The sequence below is a fragment of the Molothrus ater genome, chromosome 27, assembly GCF_012460135.2.
Source record: "Molothrus ater isolate BHLD 08-10-18 breed brown headed cowbird chromosome 27, BPBGC_Mater_1.1, whole genome shotgun sequence".
NCBI lineage: Eukaryota > Metazoa > Chordata > Aves > Passeriformes > Icteridae > Molothrus > Molothrus ater.
Window position 1 is genome coordinate 5616491 of NC_050504.2, and position 21157 is coordinate 5637647.

The 21157-nt window shown below is 47.5% G+C and overlaps 1 protein-coding gene across 2 annotated transcripts in view; it reads right to left on the reverse strand.

Moving 5' to 3' along the window:
* Positions 1-21157, reverse strand: part of LOC118696560 (puromycin-sensitive aminopeptidase) — a 34421-nt gene that overhangs the window by 12914 nt on the left and 350 nt on the right. For both annotated transcript variants that reach the window (XM_036398749.2, XM_036398750.2), the window contains exons 2-8: positions 13146-13230; positions 6072-6149; positions 5632-5753; positions 4663-4770; positions 3043-3243; positions 1158-1254; positions 1009-1042 (exon numbers count right to left, since the gene is read on the reverse strand). In XM_036398749.2, coding sequence (XP_036254642.1) covers positions 1009-1042; positions 1158-1254; positions 3043-3243; positions 4663-4770; positions 5632-5753; positions 6072-6149; positions 13146-13230 — 725 coding nt within the window. The remainder of the gene's footprint in view (positions 1-1008; positions 1043-1157; positions 1255-3042; positions 3244-4662; positions 4771-5631; positions 5754-6071; positions 6150-13145; positions 13231-21157) is intronic.

Sequence of the window (21157 nt, forward strand, 5' to 3'; positions counted from 1 at the left end):
AGGAATTATTTTAGGGCGTGCAAGAAGTGGAAGGAAAAAAAAACCCCAGGCAGAAGGAGGGAAATGTAGTTTTTATTTCTCAAAATGCTCCCCTAGGTAATTTTTGGAAGCTCAGCTCCCTCTGTGCTCAGATCCTGCTCCCCTCAGTGCTCCCAAAGGAATCCTGGCTCTTCCAGGAGGTGCCAACAGCAATTTCCCCTCTGTGGCACCTCCAGCCCTGCTCAGGGACCTCTGGAATGCTGAAATTCCAGGGAAGAACCTCCCCAAGGATGGGGCCTGCAGGTCCCCAAATGGGGCAGAGCAAACTCAGCACAAAGGGGCAAAAATTCACAGCTCCATCCCAAAAATTCTCCTCATCCAGGATAAATACATTTAAATTGTTTTCCCCACAAGGAATAAAATATCGGATTTCATCAGAACCGCAATAAGCAGGGAAAAGTTTAAAACCTGGGCTCAAATTTGTTTTGGTTTTTTTTTAAAGCCAAATTCAAAGCTGAGCAGAAGAAATCCCAAATTATTTCAGGGTTTAAAGTCCAAAGCTTACAAGTTGTTCAAAATTCAGGGAAATCCTCCTGACCACCAGCACAGAAAACGAATTAATATCAAGCAAAAGTGCAAAAGCTTGATCAGAAGAAGGAAAAAAAAAAATCAAACTGCAAAGGAAGGCGAGTTAATATTTTTGATTTTCCCACTTCCACACCTTTACTCTGTGGCTGCCAAATTTACCTACGAGGTAAAATAAACTCTCCCAGCTGTGTCAGGAGATTTTATGGGAGAAAAAAGGGGCCAAGAAGGTTTTTTCAATTTCAAACCCTCAGCCAGTGGCTGATTTTTGCCTTCCTAAGCTGTAACACCACCGTAAATCGTCCAAACCAAACTAAAAATTGAAAGGATTGATTCTGTCTGATTTGGGATGACACCCAGCAATTAGAGCTGCCTCAAACGAATCCAATTAACTCCAAGAATTAATGAACAGAGAGGGGGAAAGACAGTATTTTAACATCATACCTATAAGTAACAAGGCCCCAGTTCTCCATGGCACCTTTATAAAATAAATACAAAGGTTTATTGATATTGATCCACACCTCTTCCTAAAGGTTTTTTAATAAAAAAAAATCAAATAAATACAATTTCAGCAATAAAGTGAGTTACTTTACCAGCAGCAAAGTCTGCAATAGCTATGAGATCAATTTTAGGAAGAGGGTAAGGAACATTGAAGTAGTCCTTATAAAAAGGCAGAGTTTTAGCAGCAACCTGTAAGAAACGAGAGGAGAAATGTTCTGTTAACCTGAAACCGGGCAACACTTGGGAAATTGTGACTGGAACTAGGGAATTATGACTGAAACTAAGAAATTATGGTTGAAATTAGGAAATTACAAATGAAACTAAGGAATTATGACTGAAACTAGGAAAAGAAACCCCAAAACTTCCAGATTTCAGTGAATGACCAGACCCCAAACCCCCAAACCCGACTCGGATTTACCTCCAGGGCGAACTTGCCCTTCTGGGCAAAAAAGCCCCAAGAACCAGGAATACAACCAACAAAAAACCAAGAAAAAAGCCAAAACTTGCTGATTTCAGTGAGTGACCAGACCCCAGAGCTGTCTCAGGTTTACCCTCAGGGGGAACTGGCCCCGCTCGGCCTTGCCCACGGGCATGCAGACCCGGGCCAGGACACAATGTGCAACCCACAAAAAACCCCAAAAATGCATAAAAAACCCCAAAACTCTGAGATTTACATGAGTGACCAGACCCCAAACCCGTCTCAGATTCACCTCCAGGGCCAACTTTCCCTGCTCTCCCTTTCTCTCCCACGGGCGTGCAGGTGCGAACCAAGACTCCGCATGTGACCACAACCCACCAAAAACCATGAAAAAACCCATGAAAAAACCCCAAAACTCGCTGATTTCAGTGAGTGACCAAACCCCAAACCCCCCAAACCCCAAACCTTTACCTCCAGGGCGAACTTGCCCTGCTCGGCCTTGCCCACGGGCGTGTAGACGCGCACCAGCACGGTGTGTGCATCTACAACCCACCAAAAACCCATGAAAAGACCCCAAAATGGCTGATTTCAGTGGGTGACCAAACCCCAAACCCCCCAAACCCGTCTGGGATTTACCTCCAGGGCGAACTTGCCCTGCTCGGCCTTGCCCACGGGTGCACCAGCACGGTGTGTGCATCTACAACCCACCAAAAACCCCAAAAAAACCCCAAAATGGCTGATTTCAGTGGGTGACCAAACCCCAAACCCAAAGATGTCTGGGATTTACCTCCAGGGCGAACTTGCCCTGCTCGGCCTTGCCCACGGGCGTGTAGACGCGCACCAGCACAGTGTGTGCATCTACAACCCACCAAAAACCCCCCAAAAAACCCAAAATGACTGATTTCAGTGGGTGACCAGATCCCAAAGATGTCTCAGATTTACCTCCAGGGCGAACTTGCCCTGCTCGGCCTTGCCCACGGGTGCACCAGCACGGTGTGTGCATCTACAACCCACCAAAAACCCATGAAAAGACCCCAAAATGGCTGATTTCAGTGGGTGACCAGATCCCAAACCCCCCAAACCCATCTCAGATTTACCTCCAGGGCGAACTTGCCCTGCTCGGCCTTGCCCACGGGCGTGTAGACGCGCACCAGCACGGTGTGTGCATCTACAACCCACCAAAAACCCCAAAAAAACCCCAAAATGGCTGATTTCAGTGGGTGACCAGATCCCAAACCCATCTGGGATTTACCTCCAGGGCGAACTTGCCCTGCTCGGCCTTGCCCACGGGCGTGTAGACGCGCACCAGCACGGTGTGTGCATCTACAACCCACCAAAAACCCCCAAAAAAACCCCAAAATGGCTGATTTCAGTGGGTGACCAAACCCCAAACCCCAAAGATGTCTGGGATTTACCTCCAGGGCGAACTTGCCCTGCTCGGCCTTGCCCACGGGCGTGTAGACGCGCACCAGCACAGTGTGTGCATCTACAACCCACCAAAGACCCCAAAATGGCTGATTTCAGTGGGTGACCAGATCCCAAAGATGTCTCAGATTTACCTCCAGGGCGAACTTGCCCTGCTCGGCCTTGCCCACGGGCGTGTAGACGCGCACCAGCACGCCGTCCTGCGAGCGCGCCTCCACGAAGTCGTACTCGCCCACCACGAAGGCCACCAGGTACGTGGACATGACCGGGGAGCGCGCGAACTTCACCTCCACCAGGCTCTCGTCGTCGGGGTACGGCCGCCGCTCCACCACGTTCTGGGGCAGCACAGGGAGTTCGGGGGTTGGCGCGCACGGAAATGGGGCCTGCGGCTCCGAAACCGCACAACGCTTTACCCCAGCGGCGCTGGGGCTTTTTACGGCGCAAAGAGGTTCAGAAAGAGAGACTTGAAAATGAGAGGAAAAACCCCCGAAAATGGAAAATTTTTAAACGGGATTTCTTTGTGCTGCCTCCTCACACATTTCTTCAATTTCAAACTGAAACTTCAATTTCAAACTGAAATTTCAATTTCAAATCAAAACTTTGAATCGAAACTCCAGGAGAACTTCAAATCTCAGTTTGAAAAATTGAGAAAAATCTCTCAACCCCAAATCCAGAGCAGCGCAGCTTTGGGGCTCCAAAAGGGGAATTTTTTTACCCAAATGCTGTTTCTTTACAATGCAAGGAACCTCACAAGCTGTGGGATATTTGGATTCCAGCAGCTCTTTGCGTTAGGAAGAGGAAGGTCAGGTCTAATTAGCAGAGAAAGCCCAGGTTTTTAGCAAAAGATTCCAGGTTTTCAGCACTGAAATCCCAAAAGGGAAACCCACAAAAAGCAAGGAAACAAGAAAGAAAAAGCCAAGGGAAAAAAACTAAAAACAAAACAAAAAACCACAAAAACCACCAAATTCAAGGGATTTGGGGTTTTCAAGGAGTTCTCTCGTGGCTGAAGCGCCCCATCCCAGCTGGAGGTGTGATTTTATTACAATAAAACATTAATAAATAATATGAATTATGATGTAATTATAGTGTAATTATAAATATTACACTATTGCATATAATTATAATTATTATGTACAATACATATAATATATAATATATATTATATATAATTTTAATATTATATTTATATTGATAATATTAGCATATTATTGATATGATAATAAATTTTTGTTTATATTTCAGTTATATCCCATTAGGAACTAAAAAGCATCAATGCCATCCCAGCAAGGCACCCCCCTAAATCCAGACACAAAAATCTTGTGGCAGGGCCAGGCTAGGCTTTATTTATTGATAAATAAATTTATTTATTATTTATTTATAATAATAAAAATAAAGCATATTAAAATAAAGCATATTTTAAAACCTATTCTCCAGCAACATCACCTATAAACACGTGCAGGCAGCAAATAAAAAATGCTGATTTTTGTTTGTTTGTGTTTCCTCTGTTTCCACATTTTGTTCCAGGTCTGGACAGAAACCCAGACAGGAAAACTCACAAAGGATTTTTTCCCAGTCCCTCTTAATCAAGCAGCATATAAAATTAATTTTAATTTATTTTTTAAAACTACCAGGTTTGTCCTGACATCAGATTTTGTGTTTCTCTCTCCATTTATTGCCGATTTTATTCCCAGCTGTTATCAAGGCAAAATTTTAATTATCAAGGGCGTATTTAATTAAAATATTTAGAAACTTACCATATTTGACAAAGCTACTCTGTCTTTGGGAACCACCAAAGAAATATCAAAGGTTGCTTTGATTGCAGGCTCATCCCAGCAAGGAAAAGCCCTGCGAGCATCAGTGGCCTGGAATAAAGAGAATTAAAGAAATAAATCCCAGCAGATTGTGGTAAAAACCACAGAAATTCAATTGATTTCCAGCAAAAAAAGGGAGAATCATGGTTTGCTCTCCCCACTGCACTCCTGACCTCTGAATCAGGTTTTTATTCTTCTTTCACTCCTGATTTTAAGTAAAAAAATGACCCAAATTGAGCAGAGGCACAGCAGGAGGGGAAGCACTGAGGGCACCCAGATGTGCACAAACCACCCCAAATTTGTCCAAAAGAGCCCCAAAAATGCTCTGTTTGTGCTGGGGGAGTGCCCGGGGCAGCACCAGCCCAGCCCTGAGCTCTTTGTAAGGAGGGACAAGGATGAAAAATAATGTGAATTTTTGATATTCATCCAGAAGGGATGGGAGAAGATAAGAAAATGCATCTTTGCCTGTTGTAAGTATAAATCCTGGTTAGAAATGAAAATGAAAATAAAATAAAATTAAACTTAAAAATAAATTAAAACTAAAATAAAAAATAATTTTAAATTAATTTAAATTTAAAAATAAAAATTAAAATAAATTTTAATTAAAATTTTGAAATAAAATAAAAATGAAAATAAAAAAGAAAATGAAAATACAAACGAAAATAAAAATGAAAGTGAACATGAAAATAAAAATGAAAAGAAAATAAAAATGAAAATAAAAATGAAAATAAAAATGAAAGTGAACATGAAAATAAAAATTAAAATTAAATAAAAATAAAAAATAAAATAAAAATAAAATAAAAATAAAATAAAATAAAAATAAAAATAAAATTAAAATAAAAAATAAATTAAAATAAAATAAAAATAAAATAAAAATAAAATAAAAATAAATGAAAATGATCAGAGGCTTACCTCGAACTGGGTGACGGCGGCGTAGCGCGTGTCCCCGCTGGGTGTGCTGTACTTGCTCCGGTAGAACCCTTTCATTTTGTCATTCAGCTCCCCTACAAAGTCTATCTTGAGCGTCCCTGTCCCTGCAACACAAGCACACAGACCTGGGCAGGTGCCACGACACCGGCTTTGCTCTGGGGCTGCTCCCTGACTAAATAAACCCACAGTTCCCCACAGGATTCTTGGATCTTTTTGAACAGAGCAGCGACCAAGAGGGACCTCAAAAGTTCCATCTTCCAGTGAAACTGGGAGCAAAGTCTGCAGAGTCTGGGATTTAAGGAACTGTGGCCAATCAGTCGTGGATTTGGGCAGAAATCAGCCCAAATCCGCAGTTGCAGGGGCTCGGGGCAGGGTGGGGAAGGAGCTGCTCCAAAGCCGCCGCGGGCAGCCAGGGCTCCTACCTTTCTGCAGGGTGCTGGGGAAGGACAGCGTGACCTTCTCATCCTCGTTTTGGTAGTTGAACCCCGTGGCGTGAACCTCTGCAAAGGGGAGAGCAGCACCAGGGTCAGAACCACCCTGGGAAGGGCTTTGGGCTCAGAACTCTGCAAATCCACCCCAAGCAGCTGAGCTCGACAGCTCAGAATGAACTCTGAGCCATTCTGTGTGAGGAACTACAGGAACAACCTCGTGATGGGGATTCCAGGAGTGGAAGTTGGGCTGAAAAACCCCAAACCTGCGGGAAAAACGGGATCTGTATCCCAGGAATGGTGAAATACAGCCCCAAATCCCCCCCTTGCTGTTAAATGCTCCCATCAGGGCAGCAGGATTCCCATTAATTATCCCAAACAGGATGCTTAGGATTTATTGACCTAATTTGTGGCTCTCACTATGAAAATCCCATTAATCTCCACAGCAATGGGGAGGGGGGGTTTGCTTGGACTCAACCACAAAATAAATGTTGATTTTATTTCAGAAATGCCTTCAGAAGCAGGGCCCTGCTTTGGGGTTCCCGCCCTGCTCAGGCAGAGGGTCCCAAAGGCACCCAAAAAAGAGGAAATTTGGCATTTACACAGCACAGGAACTATTTGTGGATGCAAAAATCCCAACCGTGAGGCCAGGCTGGGGATCTGCAGGGAGATGAACCAGTCCTGGAGCACCTGGAGCTGCTCCTCCCTTCCTAACTCATCACACCCTCCAAGGGGATGTGGATCTGTCCTCCTTCAGCTAAAAAAACCTGGAACAGCCCCACAGAACCTCACTCTGCAGGTGCTGCTCCCTCCGTGCTCAGCCACTGCTGCAACCTGTAAGAAATTATCCTCATTTAGGAACTTTCAACCTGCTCCAAACCAGCGTCTCCAGCTGCCAAAGTCGGCAAGCCCGGACCCAGCCAGGCACTTCTCATCCCCAAACAAAACCCTCAAACAAAGCCCCATGATCGGGTGACAAAAGCCGGCCTGAAATGACAATTTTAGCCACAAAAGGACTCGTTTTGCTGCTCAGGTGTCGCTCCCAGCGTTGGGTTTCAGCCCCGGCGCCCTGCAGGAGGCTGCAGCGCCAAAGGGACCTGGAACCGTGCTTGTTTGATCCTGGTGAAATTTCCGGGGCTGTTTATGCTGCAGCACTGTGATCTCAGCCTTAATTCCAACCTCTGCTCACTGCAGGAGCTGCAGGAATGGGTTAGGTTTAAGTACAGGTTTCACAGAGCTCTGCTCAGGGCTTAACCTGAGTTACCACCGTGCTGGGGCGCAGAGAACACTGAGAGGCTCCAAAAAACCAGCAAAAAACAAACACGAGGCTGGAATAAATTACAAAAATAAACCCCTTTACAGGATCAATTTTAGGCTCTCCTGATCCATGCTGAGGAGTTCCAAGATTTTACAAATCACCTGAGTCGAGCATTGAAGAAGAATCCACCCAAGGACGCCCAACTGCCAGCAAATATCAGGAAACCAAAAATAAAGTTTGGGTTTTCTTCCTCAAACTGGGGATACTGAGGCAGAAAATGGCCCAGGGAGGAGGAAACGAGGCAGGAGAGGGAGACTGGAAGGAGAACAACCCTGCTGGATGGGGCTGGGCTCCAGCAGAGAGGAGCTGGGTGCTGGCTTTGATCCTGGTTATTTCCAGAGCCCATCAGGGCAGTGAGGGCGGCCCTGGCCACAGAGGGGCTGCACATCTGCTGGGATTTGTCAATAAATAAATCACTGATTTGTCAATAAATAAATCACCAGGAGTTGATCAATTGAGGAATCCTGCTGCTGGAGCCCAGAGGGTCCCTGATCAGCCCAGGAACGCAGCAACGCTCCCCACCTGCATTTTGGGGCATTTTCTGTGGATTTTCAAACACCACCACAGCAAAGCCACAATATAAAAACATGTTTGGGTTTTTTTACAGCTTCTAAAGGCAAGGATCTGATCCTGCAGGCTCCTGGGACTCGGGAACACACAGGAATTCCTCAGGTGGAGCTTCTGCCAAAGGCTGACAGTGGACATCGAGCTGCCCCCTCCTCTCCCAAGTGGAGTTCTCAATTTGGGGTTGAATTTGGGGGATTTCTGCTGCTCTGGAAGTTTTAACTTGTCCCAAAAACCCAGAGGTGAGCACCACCAAGGCTGGAAGATGAAACACTGAAACCTTCAGGGTTTGCTAAATCTCCAGGCAGCTCCTTCCAAACCAAACCCCAAAGCAACAGGACACGAACCAAAGATTCCAGATTACATTTTCTCTTTTTTTTTTTTTTTTGCTTGTTTCCTTTTTGAGTTTTGTGGGGATTTTTTGGTTGTTGTTGTTTTTTGTGGCATATTTTGGGGTTTTTCTGGTTTTATTTTTTTCTGTTGTTTTTTTGTTTGGTTGGCTGGTTTTTGGGGTGTTTTATTTTGTTTGGTTATTTGTTTTGTTTTAGGGTTGTTTGGTTTGCCTTTTTTTTTTTTCCTGTTTAAACTGCTCATTCAACGCCAATAATCTAATCCAGAGCAGCAGGAGCGTGGCAAACAGTGGACAATGCTCTTTGCTGGGGTGGAAGGGAGCTGCAGCTCCCAATCCGTGAGCGCAGCAGAGCCTGGCTCCGTTCCTGGGCTGGAGAACAAAAGCTCCTGGAGGGACCAGCCCAGCTCCTTGGCACCGCAAGGTTGCAAGTTAATCACTTGCACATTACAGCACAGCCCGGGCTGGGAAAGGAAAAGCTGCTGCTGCAGCTGGAGGAAGAAAAAGGGATTTTTTTTTTTTTTAATTTTTAAATTTTTTTTGTCATGGAGAAAAGGAAAATAAGAAATGAGCAAATGAAAATAAAGGGAGGAAGCAGCCAGGAGTGAGACGTGTTACCACTTCAATCAGAACAAATACACAGAATAGAGAGGGGCTGCTGCAGGTCTGAGAGGCTGAAGTGGGAGCACCTCAAATGCTCCAGCAGCATTTGGAATAAATCACATTTCCTGCAAAGGGATCCAGCCATGGACAATCCCAAACCCTGCTGAGCCCGCAGAGCTGCTTCCCAACAGGGCCTGGACCCCAAGCAGGACAAAGCTCAGAGCAAACCATGGAAATTTGCCAAAATGCAATTTTCCAAAATGCAATTTTCCAAAACGCAATTTTTTCAAAATGCAATTTTTTCAAGGATCCCTTCTGTGCTGTGGAGAAGTCACAGGTAATTAAGGTTTGGGTTTGATTTTTTGGTTGGTTTGGGTTTTTGGTCGGTTTGGTTTGGGGTTTTTTTTTGGTTGGTTTGGGTTTTTGGTTGGTTTGGTTTGGGGTTTTTTTTTTTGGTTGATTTGGTTTTTTGGTCAGATTGGGGTTTTTTTTTTTGGTTGGTTTGGTTTTTTGGTCGGTTTGGGGGTTTTTTTTTTGGTTGATTTGGTTTTTTGGTCGGATTGGGGTTTTTGTTTTGGTTGGTTTGGGTTTTTTGGTCGGTTTGGTTTTGGGGTTTTTTTTTGGTTGGTTTGGGTTTTTTTGGTCAGTTTGGGGGTTTTTTTTGGTTGGTTTGGGTTTTTGGTCGGTTTGGTTTTGGGGTTTTTTTTGGTTGGTTTGGGTTTTTGGTTGGTTTGGTTTTGGGGTTTTTTTTGGTTGGTTTGGGTTTTTTGGTCGGTTTGGGGTTTTTTTTTTTTGGTTGGTTTGGGTTTTTTTGGTCGGTTTGGGGTTTTTTTTTTTGGTTGGTTTGGGTTTTTGGTCGGTTTGGTTTGGGGTTTTTTTTTGGTTGGTTTGGGTTTTTTTGGTTGGTTTGGTTTTGGGGGTTTCTTTTTGGCTGATTTGGTTTGGGTTTCAGGTTTTTCGATTGGTTTCTTTTGGTTTTTTGGGGTTTTGTTTGTTCGTTCTATTTTAACCACCACCCAAATCTCTGCTGTAACATCCAGGCCCATCCCCACCACACAGAGGAGGAAAAACCCAAAAGAACGAATTCTGCCCTCAAAAACCTCCTCGGTGTGAGCCCAGCCCAAATCTCCCTGCCGCACAAACACCCCCAGAGCCGCTGGGCCTCCCAGGGACGCTGCCAGCCCTGCAGGAATCCCAGAAACTCCTTTGGATCTGAGGGGATTCCAGGCAAATTCCTGGTTCCAGCACGGTTTCACAGCTGGGAGAGGATTCACAGGAAGCTCCAAACTCCTTCACACGCCCCGAGGATGAAACCCAACCCCTTCAAAAAACTGACATTTTTGTGAAACTCCAGCTGAGCCAAGGCGTCCATCTGGACACGCGCGCACCTTGGTGCTAAAGTTCCACTGGAAATGTTTAAAAAGAAAAAAAAATAACAGCTCTGGGGAGAAAATAAATATAAAAATATCCAACCAGTTTGAATTCAGCCGTGGAAAACTCTGGAGTTCTGAGCAGCTTTGTTCCATTACAGCACTGCTGGCACGGAGGGAACCCAGAGCCCTCCCTGGCAATCTCAGTTTTGGGCTGAAACTGAGGAATTTCTGCTCCCCAGTGCTCAATCTCTGCTGGTTTTGTTACTCAGTTCTTGCTGCTCCTTTGTGGATTACACAGCAAAAATTCCTCACTCTGACTGTAAAGCTGTGGGGATCCTCCCTCAGCTTCCTGTCAAATATTGGGCAATGATCTGCTCTCCCTGCAAATCCGCACTCAGATCCCAAAGTCCTGCCCTCAGCCGTGCCCACCGGCGCCAGGGGCACGAGGAGCTGCGGCCAGAATCTGCCGGGCACTGACAAGGATGGGGGAAAACCAAATTATTCTGCACTAAAGTCACCAGGTCAGCTCCTTAAACAGGGAACGAACGGGGATCTGCTAAATCAAATCTCATTCCCACAGCTGCTTTTCAGGCCTGGAAAGGAGACAAGTTCCCAATTATTTTTTGTTTCTGGTGAGGATGAGACAAATGCCTGCCCACAGAACAAAGGGTGACAACTCTTTATAACCACCACGAACTTCTCTCTTTGCACACCTCCAGGAGGGAGCGCCCAGGCCGCTCTTGGCAGGGCTCGTTCTGTTCCCATCCCCAGGCCGAGCACAGAGCGGCCGCAGGGTCTGCATCAACAGGTGCCAATCCCATGCCATCTTCCTTCCAAAGCCATTCTGCTCCTTCCTGGGCACCTTCCCAAATCCCACTGATCTGTTTTTAACCCTGGGGAGCCTGGGTGGGATGATGGCAATCCATTTTTTTTTAAATATTTTTTAAAATTTATAAATATTTTTAATTTTAAGCTATTTTAATTGTAATTTCAACTATTTATTTTAATTATAAATTTGAATTATTATATTTTAATTTTAATTAGATTAATTTTAACTTTATTATTATTATTTTCATTCTATTATTTTCTTTTTTCATTCTATTAATTTTAATATACTTGAGTATTTTCATTTTATTATTTCCATTTTATTCATTTCCATTTTATTCATTTCCATTTTATTCATTTCCATTTTATTCATTTCCATTTTATTCCTTTTAACATTTTAAATTCTATTATTTTCCTTTTAGCGTTTTCATTCTACTTTAAATACCTTAATTTTAATTTGAAATTAATTCTATTTTTAACATGAATTGCAACCAAGTTGTACCTGGCGTGTTTATGATGCAGCAGTTTGTGAGGGCCAGAGTGTCATTCTCTCTTAATAAGAGAGATCACTCCCAATTAATAAATGCTGAGCAACCCCCGACAGTGGCAGGGCCAGCCCTGAGGTGCCAGGGGACAGCCCCGAGCCCTTGGGGACACTTTGCCCAGCCCTGTGGCCCCGCTCCAGGATCCTGCCCGGCCCTTCCTGAGCTGAGCTCTGCTTTTCCACACACGCCCTCCTCCTCCCAGAGCAGCTTCCTCACGCCCAAAAACCCCTGAAAATCGAGAAAGAAACCAAAGCTGCTGGAAGGCAGAGCTGGGTGGGCATGCTCTGCTTGGGATCCTGAACTGCAGAACCTTTTGGGATGGGGGGGACCCCAAAGCCCCCAGTGCCGCCCCTGCCAGGGCAGGGACCCCTCCCCTGTCCCAGTGCTCCAGGGACACTGCCAGGGATGCTCTGGGCACCTGTGCCAGGCTCTGAGCAACCCACAGGGAGGAATTCCTTCCCAAAATCCCCTCCTGAGTGCATTTCTCCCCCTGTAAAAGTGGAGCAATGCTACGAGGACCTGGAAGGTGGCACCATGGAATGGTTTGGGTGGGAAGGGACCCCAGATCCCACCCAGTGCCAGCCGTGCCATGGCAGGGACACCTCCACTGTCCCTGGGTGCTGCCAGCCCTGGCACAAACCCCTGGGATAGCAGAGCTGGAGTCAGCCCCACTGCAAAACCCACGGCACAAATTCCTGCACATTCCTCCTCTTCCTCAGGTCCCCAAACCCTCCACCCCTGCCCAGCCCCTGCACAAAGAACAAAGCTTCCATCTACCCAAAGAACAGGGATCCCTCACCAAGGTCACCCCATTAATCCCTAACCATGGCTCTAACCAACCCTTTTGTGGAATTTTCCATATGGAAAGGGGCATTTCCCTGGTGGGAAGGGGAGCCCTGCAGCATTTTTTGTTCCCTGAAGGGCTCCAGGAGCAGCTGGACTCCTCCTCACAATCACCCTTTTCCACGTTACCCAACACTCAGAAAATCCTGCTGAATGCCAATGAAGCGTTTTCTGTGCTCTCCAAACCATTTCCTACTGCAGGCTCTTACTGGTGCATTCCCTGTCAATATTTCATTTTGTCAATATTCCCAAATCCACAGGCACAGGTGATGTCCTTAGAGGTTCACACAACATCCAGATATAAAAATAATATCAAAGCATCCTCTGCCTTCACCCCTCAGGAGAGGTGGAGGAGACCGAAGGAATTTTTTACCCCAACAAAACTGAAGGAATTCCTTTCCCACAACACAAATGAAGGAATTCCTCTATCATAACACAACTGAAGGAATTCCTTCACCACAACTGAAGGAATTCCTGCACCATAACAGCAGCGGCAGCCACGAGAGCCGGCACGAATCAAGATAAGGAATTCCATGCTTCCAGGGGCAGGGCTGAGCTTATCAAAGCATGACATCATTTTGTTATCAGAGCTGCTGGGCTGCTGGCAGCAGCTGCAGGGGCAGAACCGAAAGCAGGCAGGGCTCCCACCTTCGTCTCCTTCCGGGGCGTAGGACGCGGTGATGATGTCGATGTCGGCACAGTTCATCACGATCTGGTTGGTTGCATTTTTCACCTGCAAGAGAAACTCCATCAGCACCAGGAAGAAATGGGAACTCTCAGCTCTCATCCATCTAAAAAGCAGCTCCAGCTGTTTGAAGGGGAGTTGGGTGTCTGGGATGGAGAAGGAGGTGCCGCAGAGCAGGAGCTGTGCTCAGCCACTCACCTCCACTGGGAATTATTTCATGCTGGGTAAAAAACAGGGCTGAAAACTTCACAATGGGGCCCTTGTGCAGGCCTGGGAATCCAAAGCCAATAGAAACAGATCCTGAGCCCGTCAGCCTCCTTTGGGGATGGCCTAAGGGACAGCAGAGTGAGAACCTCTCTTGGAGATATCACCAGCACAACCTCTGTGCGTGCTCCAGGCTCTCAGAGCTCCTCAGCTCAAAAACATCTGCCAGGAGATTCTCCTTCTCCTCCTTCCCTGGGAGCTCCCCTTGTGCCAGCTCTTGGCTCCACGCTCTCTGCTTTATTTACCCAGTGCCAGCTCCCAGCGTAGGAATAAACCGTGGGGCTGTGCCAGTTCTCTGTTTGAATGCGACAGACTGAATACAGAGGAATTCAAATTAAATAAAAATTAATTACAAAGGGGTAAAATATTTGGGAGTTAAACCAGGGAGTTATTCAGACATTTATGGCTGGAACCACCAGAATGATCAGGCTGGATCAAGCTGGGAATCCCGCTTGTCCAGGATAGGATTTCTAGCTGGAGGCACCAGCAGTTTCTTAAATAAAGGAGTAAAGATTTCTGTAATGACCAACCAGATTTAACACAGGCACAGAGAAACTGCTTCCTACCCCAGAATCAGCTCACCAAAGCCTAAGAGACTCCATCCCTGTTTTGTTTTCCCCACTATTATAACCTTAAAATGCCCTGTGAACACCTGGGGCCGTCATTCCAGGTGCCCACATCTGAGCTGGCAGCCAGGAACCTTCTGGAGCTGCCTCCAGCTCTGGGCTCTGGGCAGGGAGAGCCCAGAGGAGCTGATCAGAGGGATGGAGCAGCTCTGCTGGGAGGAAAAGCTGGGAAAAGGGGGATTGTTCAGCCCAGAGCAGAGCAGGTTTAGGGCTGAGCTGGGTTGAGGCTCCCTGAAAGGAGGCAGGAAGGAAAACGAATGAGTTTCCAAGAGAAAAGGGGGAATGGGGTAAAGCGCCAGAGGACAGGGGTGGGTGGGATGCTGAGATGGATCCTGCCCTGGAGGGGCTGGGGTGGGCTTCCCAGAGAAGCTCTGGCTGCCCTCACCCTGGCACTGTGCCCTCTGCCCATGCAGGGTGGCCCTGGCTGGGATTTAGGGTCCCTTCCAGCCCCAGTTCCACAGCCCCGAGCCCCTGGGCGTGCTCAGGCCAGCTCACCCACGGGCAGCACACAAACTGTGATTTCATTTGCTTTGCAAAGCCACAAGAAAAGGCTCAGGTGTCCCCCAGTGCTCCCTGGGCCAGAGGAGGAGCTGGGAATAAACCAGGAATGTTCCTCGGGATTGTCCCTCAGGATTGTCCCTCAGGATTGTTCCTCAGGATTGTCCCTCAGGATTGTCCCTCAGGATTGTTCCTCGTCCATCTGGGACAGAAACCCCGAATCTGAGCCATTCCATGGAGAAGGGAGGAGCGAGGAATTCAAATCTGGGATTTCAGAGGTGCAGGATGGTCCATCCCTGAGGCACCAGTGGTGCAGGGAGGACCAGCCCCACACACCCCAACCCAGCCAGGAGTCTCCCCTTGACCCCTCTGACCTGACCACTACCCCTGGCTTGTCCCCAATTAGGGAATTGTTTAATGAACAAATGTCACGCAAAGAAATGTGATGCATTTACACCTTTTGAGCAGGGGCTGTTGGTGCCAGCTCCCTGCAGCGGTGTCACACCGAGAGGTGCAGCACTCAGGCTGCCTTCACCTCTTGATGGAATTAAAATCAAATTCATTCCAATTAATAAACCCAACCTGCCCGTGGAAGCAATGCTTGTGTCAAGCACTGAGAGCGAGTCTAGCAGCCGAGGTGACGCAGGGTCAGCTTGGTTTTCCCAGGAAAGATTTACAACCTGAAATCCATTGGGTTTTTTTGAATTCTGAGTGCATGAAACTGAAAAATTACAAAGCTCGCCCCAAACCCAAAAATCAAACCTCAACAGTTTGTACCACAATACTGGAGCTTGGGGGGCTTTTACAAGGTTTTTCTAAAACACAGAAAAATCAGGATGAGAAAAGCTTTTTATAAGTGTCTGGAGACCTTTATTCAATCTATAAACCCAAATCTCTCTGGATTCAGAGCTGTCCAAATTGCAGACAATGTGAGTTTAACAATGGGCTTGATCTTTAAAAAACAACTTTTTCCAGGACACAACTTTCAGTGCAGCACTGAGCCTGCAGAATAAGAAACTTTAGGTTTAAGCAGAGAAAATCCAGAGGCTCCTTAAACAGGCAATTATCTATTTTTAGATATTTTTCCTCCCTTCCTACCAATATCAAGCCAGTTTTATGAGAGGGCAGCATAGAAGGAAGTACCTAAAATGAGCCAGGAGGGTAATTAGTTCAGTTCTCCAACTATCCAAAGAAAGGGGTGAGATTCACCATACAGGCAGAAATTCTGCCTGCAGAGCTCAGCGTTTTCTGAGACTCCTGAGAATTTAATTCCGAGGGGAAAATGAATTTTTCCTGCAGCAGGGGCCTCCTCCCTGCTCCACGGAGGTGCAGCCACACCTGTGAGAACAAAAACAAAACGGGAGCAGAACCTGCCCCAGCACGGGGCACTCATGAGCAGGAACAGCTCAAAAAGGAACTCGTTTAAAAAAATGCATTTTTATCCCTCCGAAATGCCACGCTCTGGAAGGCAGATTTTCTGTTAATGCAGTGATTTTTATGTATTAAAGGCCAAAAAAAAAGCAGATTACTGCATAAGGTAGAAGCAGTCAGCAATGTGTGGGGTTGTCACCCTGCTTCACCTTGCTCTGGAATATGAGAGATATGTCAGAAATATGTAAGAAATATATTTTACAGCAAGGAAAATGAATTAATTTAATTAAATTAATTGAGAGAAGAGCAGTTCTGCACTGCTCAGAAATCAGGTGGGCCAAGAGGAATCTCTGCAGGGAAGGGATGGTTCAGGATTGGAAACTCCTGGCTCTTGATGAATTCAATTGAATACTGAATTAACCAGAATTCAAACGCTGTTTTGAGGTCAGACTCAGGCACCATGAGCAGGGAAGGGGAAATTCATCCAGCAGGAGAAAACAGCTGAAATCCCCCCCAATAGTTTAAAATTTGATGGAAGAAAGTTAAAAATGTCAATTATTTAGCTCTGCCAAACGAGACCTAAAGGTGCTGTAAAGCCTTTGGTGGTCAAAGTGGGAAAGGATTTGATGGAAAATATTTTCCCAATTTTTTGGGATATCAGGAACAGGGATTTGAACTGCAGCCTACCTGAAGTACAGGCTGAGGTGCATCCAAAGGGATCTCCTGGAGCCAAAATTAATTCCAGATAATTCCAATCTTGTCACACGGCTCCGGAGCCCTTTTCTAAAAGCAGCACTACAACAACTGCGTGTGTTTTTAGCAATTTTCTCTCTAAAAATAGACACCTAAATTTACTCTGGATTTGAGTTCCAGGGCGTGTCTTTTGTAAGAATTCAAAGCCTCAATGAGGAGAGCAATAAAGAGATTTATTAACCTGCATCTCCAGCAAATTCCAGTGGCCGAGGAGTAAAATTAACAACGCCAGGACCAATTGGCCCACTGGAAAAATTCCCTTGGTTCCAAAGCACATCCAGCTCCAGGGCTGTGGGATTCACAGGGGTGAGTGAGTGAATCCCTTTTGTGATCGCTGCAAATCCACCCCAGTCTTGGAAATTATGGGGCTCAAGGAGCCTTTGGGGGCAGGGGGCAAAAAAGGTTAAAAACCCCAGTTTTGGAGCTGATGGCGTGAGGAGAGCCCTGAGGGGCTGCCAGCCCTTTAACCCTCCAGTGCAGGTTTAGTTTCATGTGCTGGAAATGCAAATTCCAAGGCTGGAGAGCAGAGGATTTATCCTGGACCAGCTCCCCAGGAGCACAAATACTACACCCAGCGAGCTGCATTTGGCCCGGACTCCACACCACAGTGTCAGCATTAATCTTTAACCAGCTCCATACGTTCCGCAGGCCAGCAGATATTGCATAATGAACCTATAAAAAGCAGCAGACAAGCAGTTAAATATTGCTAAATCTGCCAGAGGTGCATTAAACGCTGCAGCAGGGGTTTGAGAGAGCCCGGGCTGTAAATTCCTCCCAGATAAGTTGTTCCACGCTCAAGGAACACCTCGGTGGAGTTTCCAGGCAGGGGAGTGACCCAGCTCCCAGGAAGGGAATTTATGGGCAGGGAAACACCAGGAAGCGGGGAGGCAGCCCTGCCCCTCGCAGGTGATCCTCTCAGCATTCAGCAATTCCATTTCAAAGCCCGAGAGCTGCAGGCAGCTTTGCTTCTGCTGCTGGACAACACCAGGGCCACACATCCCTTCTTTGTTCCAACCCTCCCAAGAGCCAAAAAAGCAGGGGAAAAAAAAAAAAAAAAAGAAAAGAATAAAGTTTGACCCAGACACTGAGTAATGCAAGTGCCCTGTGCTGATAACCAGGCCCTGAGAGCCAAGGCTGGCGTAATTAAAGCTCCAGCCAACAGAGGAATAATGAAAATGAACCATTTCCACCCCACAATCTTAATTGTGCTGGTGGAGAGGCATCCCCACGCCCTCAACAAATCAAGTTTCAATGCTGGGAGATGACATAAGTGGCAGAACAATCACAGGAGTGTGAGCAGGAGACTCCGTTCCAGCTCCGGCTCTCCCACAGCCACGCTCTGTCCCAGCTGGGAGCAGGGCTCCTTGGGAAACAGTTCATTTAAGGATTTTTTGGGGTTTTCAGCTGTGATAAATGGGAATTATGTACTGTCAGTTTATGTAATTGTTACACAACTGCACGGACTTCAAAAGTGTTCGTGTGGCCACAAATTATATTATTTAAAAATCTGGAAGAACCGGTCAAAACTGTAATAGCTGGGTTACCAGAGCCTCCAGAAGCACAGCTCCAAAACAAGGGCTGTGAAATTCAACTTGCCAAGGCTTCAGGATCATTCCCTTCTCCAGGGGGGACAATTCCCCGAGCTGGACACGGGAACAAACCACGAGCAGGTCCCCGCTCCTCCTTTCAGGCTTTGGAATCTGCTGCCACCTCTTATCTTTTGCATCACCAGAGGTTTTATCCCCTGAAGATTATCTGGAGCTGCCATGCAAGGGGCAACGTTTATTATTGAGGCACAAAGTGCTTCAGGTTATTTATAGGTCCTAAAGCCAACACAAGTGTCCTGCCCCACAGCCAAGGCTGGGACGTTTTGGTTTTTTTTAGGGTTTGAAAGCCCCGAATTCTCCACAGAGGGCTGCAAATCCTATTAGTGGAGTGAGTAAGATTGATCAAGTGTTTGCTTGTAATACCTTGACTAAACAGCCTGCACTAATTCCACTCTGCTCCTAAAGATGCCACATAGCAAAGCAAACAAGGCACTTTGCAGGCTCTGGGAACTTTTTTCCTGCTTTTGGGGGGTTTTTATTTTCTGGTGTCAGAGCCTCAGAAAGCATCACAGTGTGGATTATTGCCATTACCCAGCTGGGATGGAGCAGAGGAGCTGGCAATTATTACTGACTGGGATTAAAGAAACAACTTCAGGACCTTCAAGAGGAGGCAGCACGTGTATTTTCCCCACCCAAAAATAAAAAAATTTGTGTTTTAACATAAAGCCACTTTTGCCTCGATGAGTTTAGAGACTCCAAAGCTCTCAGGTGGTGCTGGAAACAGAACATCTCTGCTGGGCGCAGGTTCAGGTAGAAAAGGTCCTAAATTGAAGTAATTTGCCCCCAAAAGCACCCAAAAGTCTTCTTTTCTAGACCATCCTGACAGAAATATGCCGACAGTTATTAATTTTTGTTTGTCAAGCCCTGCACAGAGAACACCCTGTGATGAGCTGGTTGTTCCTCTCCCCATCAAGGTGCAGAGCAGTTCCCCTCTAATTTCCTGGGATTTCCCTGTGCTTTGGGCTCTCGGCAGCCCCAGGAAGCCTGCCCAGATTCCCAGCCCTGCTCGGGCAGGTGAACTCACCCCTGATCCACTTCCCTGCCCTCACTCCCAGGCAGCTGGGAGGTGCCTCCTCCTGGCTTCACCGCGCTAAAAGTTATCCAAAATAAAGATACATTCTTTAGATCTGTTTCAAAACCCTCCTCCTCCTCTGGGGTTTTCTTGGTGGTTTTTCCCCCTCCTCTCTGCTGTGGGAACCCCAGAGCAGCTCTCCAGGACGTGAGAAGGATTTGTTTTTGCAGCCTGGAACCTGTGGGGTCACAGCTTTTCCCTCAGCACAGGGCGCTGCCGGGGAAGTGCAGCATTGCCCATCTCCGAGGTGGAACCCTCTGCTCCAGGAACCCCCTGCACACAGCCGGGACGCTCCGAACGCTCCCCGGGAATCAAACACCGCAACCCAGCCCTGCCGGCAGGAACCCCCGGGCAATCCCTGCGGCGGCCCGGAGAAGCTCCCAGGGCTGCTCCCGCCGCTCCTCTCCTCAGCTCCGGCTTCAAAAGCCATGCTCCCCTCCCCCCGAGTGTTATTTTTAACCGGGATGATTTCAGTGATCCCATTTACAGCCCCACAGCTGTAACAGGGCTGGGGTGTGAGGACAGGAATAGGTGCCTGGGATTAGAGTGGAAGAAAACGGGAATTTCTCAAACCGAAACAGCCCAAGAGGCAGCAGCGGCCCCGAGGCTGGAACCAAACCCCTGAGCCAGGATCAAATCCGCGAGGAGATTTAGGTTTTCAATATTTCTGTCACATGACACAAAGTTACTCATGTCTGCTTGGGTTCCTGCAGCTCCCAAAAGTCACAAGATCCCCCATCATCCCCAGCCTCGGGCCTTCCCCAGGGAAGAACTCTCGCCTTCTTCTCTACCTGTGCTTCACATCCTGCAGCTTTTATTGCCTCCTTGCATTTACTATCTATTTAAAACCAGGTTTAACCATCCCTTCAGCACAGCAAGGCTTTGATCTGCTCACATCTCAAGACTTAAAGCCTCCCTCAAATACTTTTTTAAGCTCTCTGTGCGACCATCTGATTTTCAGGAAAAAAAAAACCAAAACCCCAAAAAATACAGTTGTGCTAATATAATTCTGTACTTCTCTCAAATCGCAAGGGAAAAAAAAAAAAAAAAAAAAAAGACGTGAAAGCAAATTCGGGAAATCTTGGCAGAGCAGCCAATGAGAATGACTGGGAGAGACTTGAAGGATTTCACAGAACTGGTTCCGGCTCTGAAGCACGAGCACGGCGAGGAGGATTTTTCTCGCCTTGCAGAAGAACGCGGCGTTTCGGCTCCGCAAACCTTCCCCGGCTCTCATCCCCAGGCTCTCCCCGCAGCTCTCTCTCCATGACACCGAGGCCTACCCTCCCCGGGAGCCGCACGGGGGGACTTCTCCTTTCACGGCTTATTTGGCTTTTCCAGCAAAATCCCCATCCATCCCCAGGCCCGCTCGGAGCGCGGCACGGGGGGGTCCCCGGGGGGCTGCGGGCACCGGGGATCCCGGCCGGGCTCACCCCGGAGCTGCCGCGGCTCTCCCGCATCCCGGCGCGGGCCGGCCCAGCCCGGGAGGAGCCGCCCGGGGGGACCCGCGGGGGCCGCAGCGGGGCTGGGCGGGGCTCCCCCCGAGCCGGGCCGGGCTCGGGGGGTCCCGGAGGGCTCTTGGGGGGTTTGGAGGGGGTTTGACCGCCCATCGTGAATGGAAACGCGGAGGAGAGGCGGGGGGAGCCCCGAGGGGCCTCCCGGCACCTGCCCGGCCGGGCCCGGGGGAACGGGGGGATCGGGGCCGGGGGTCCCTCAGGGCACGGCCGGGAGGGGGCGAGGGGCCCTGAGGGGGAGCGGGGTCCCTGAGGGCGGGGGGAAACAGCCCC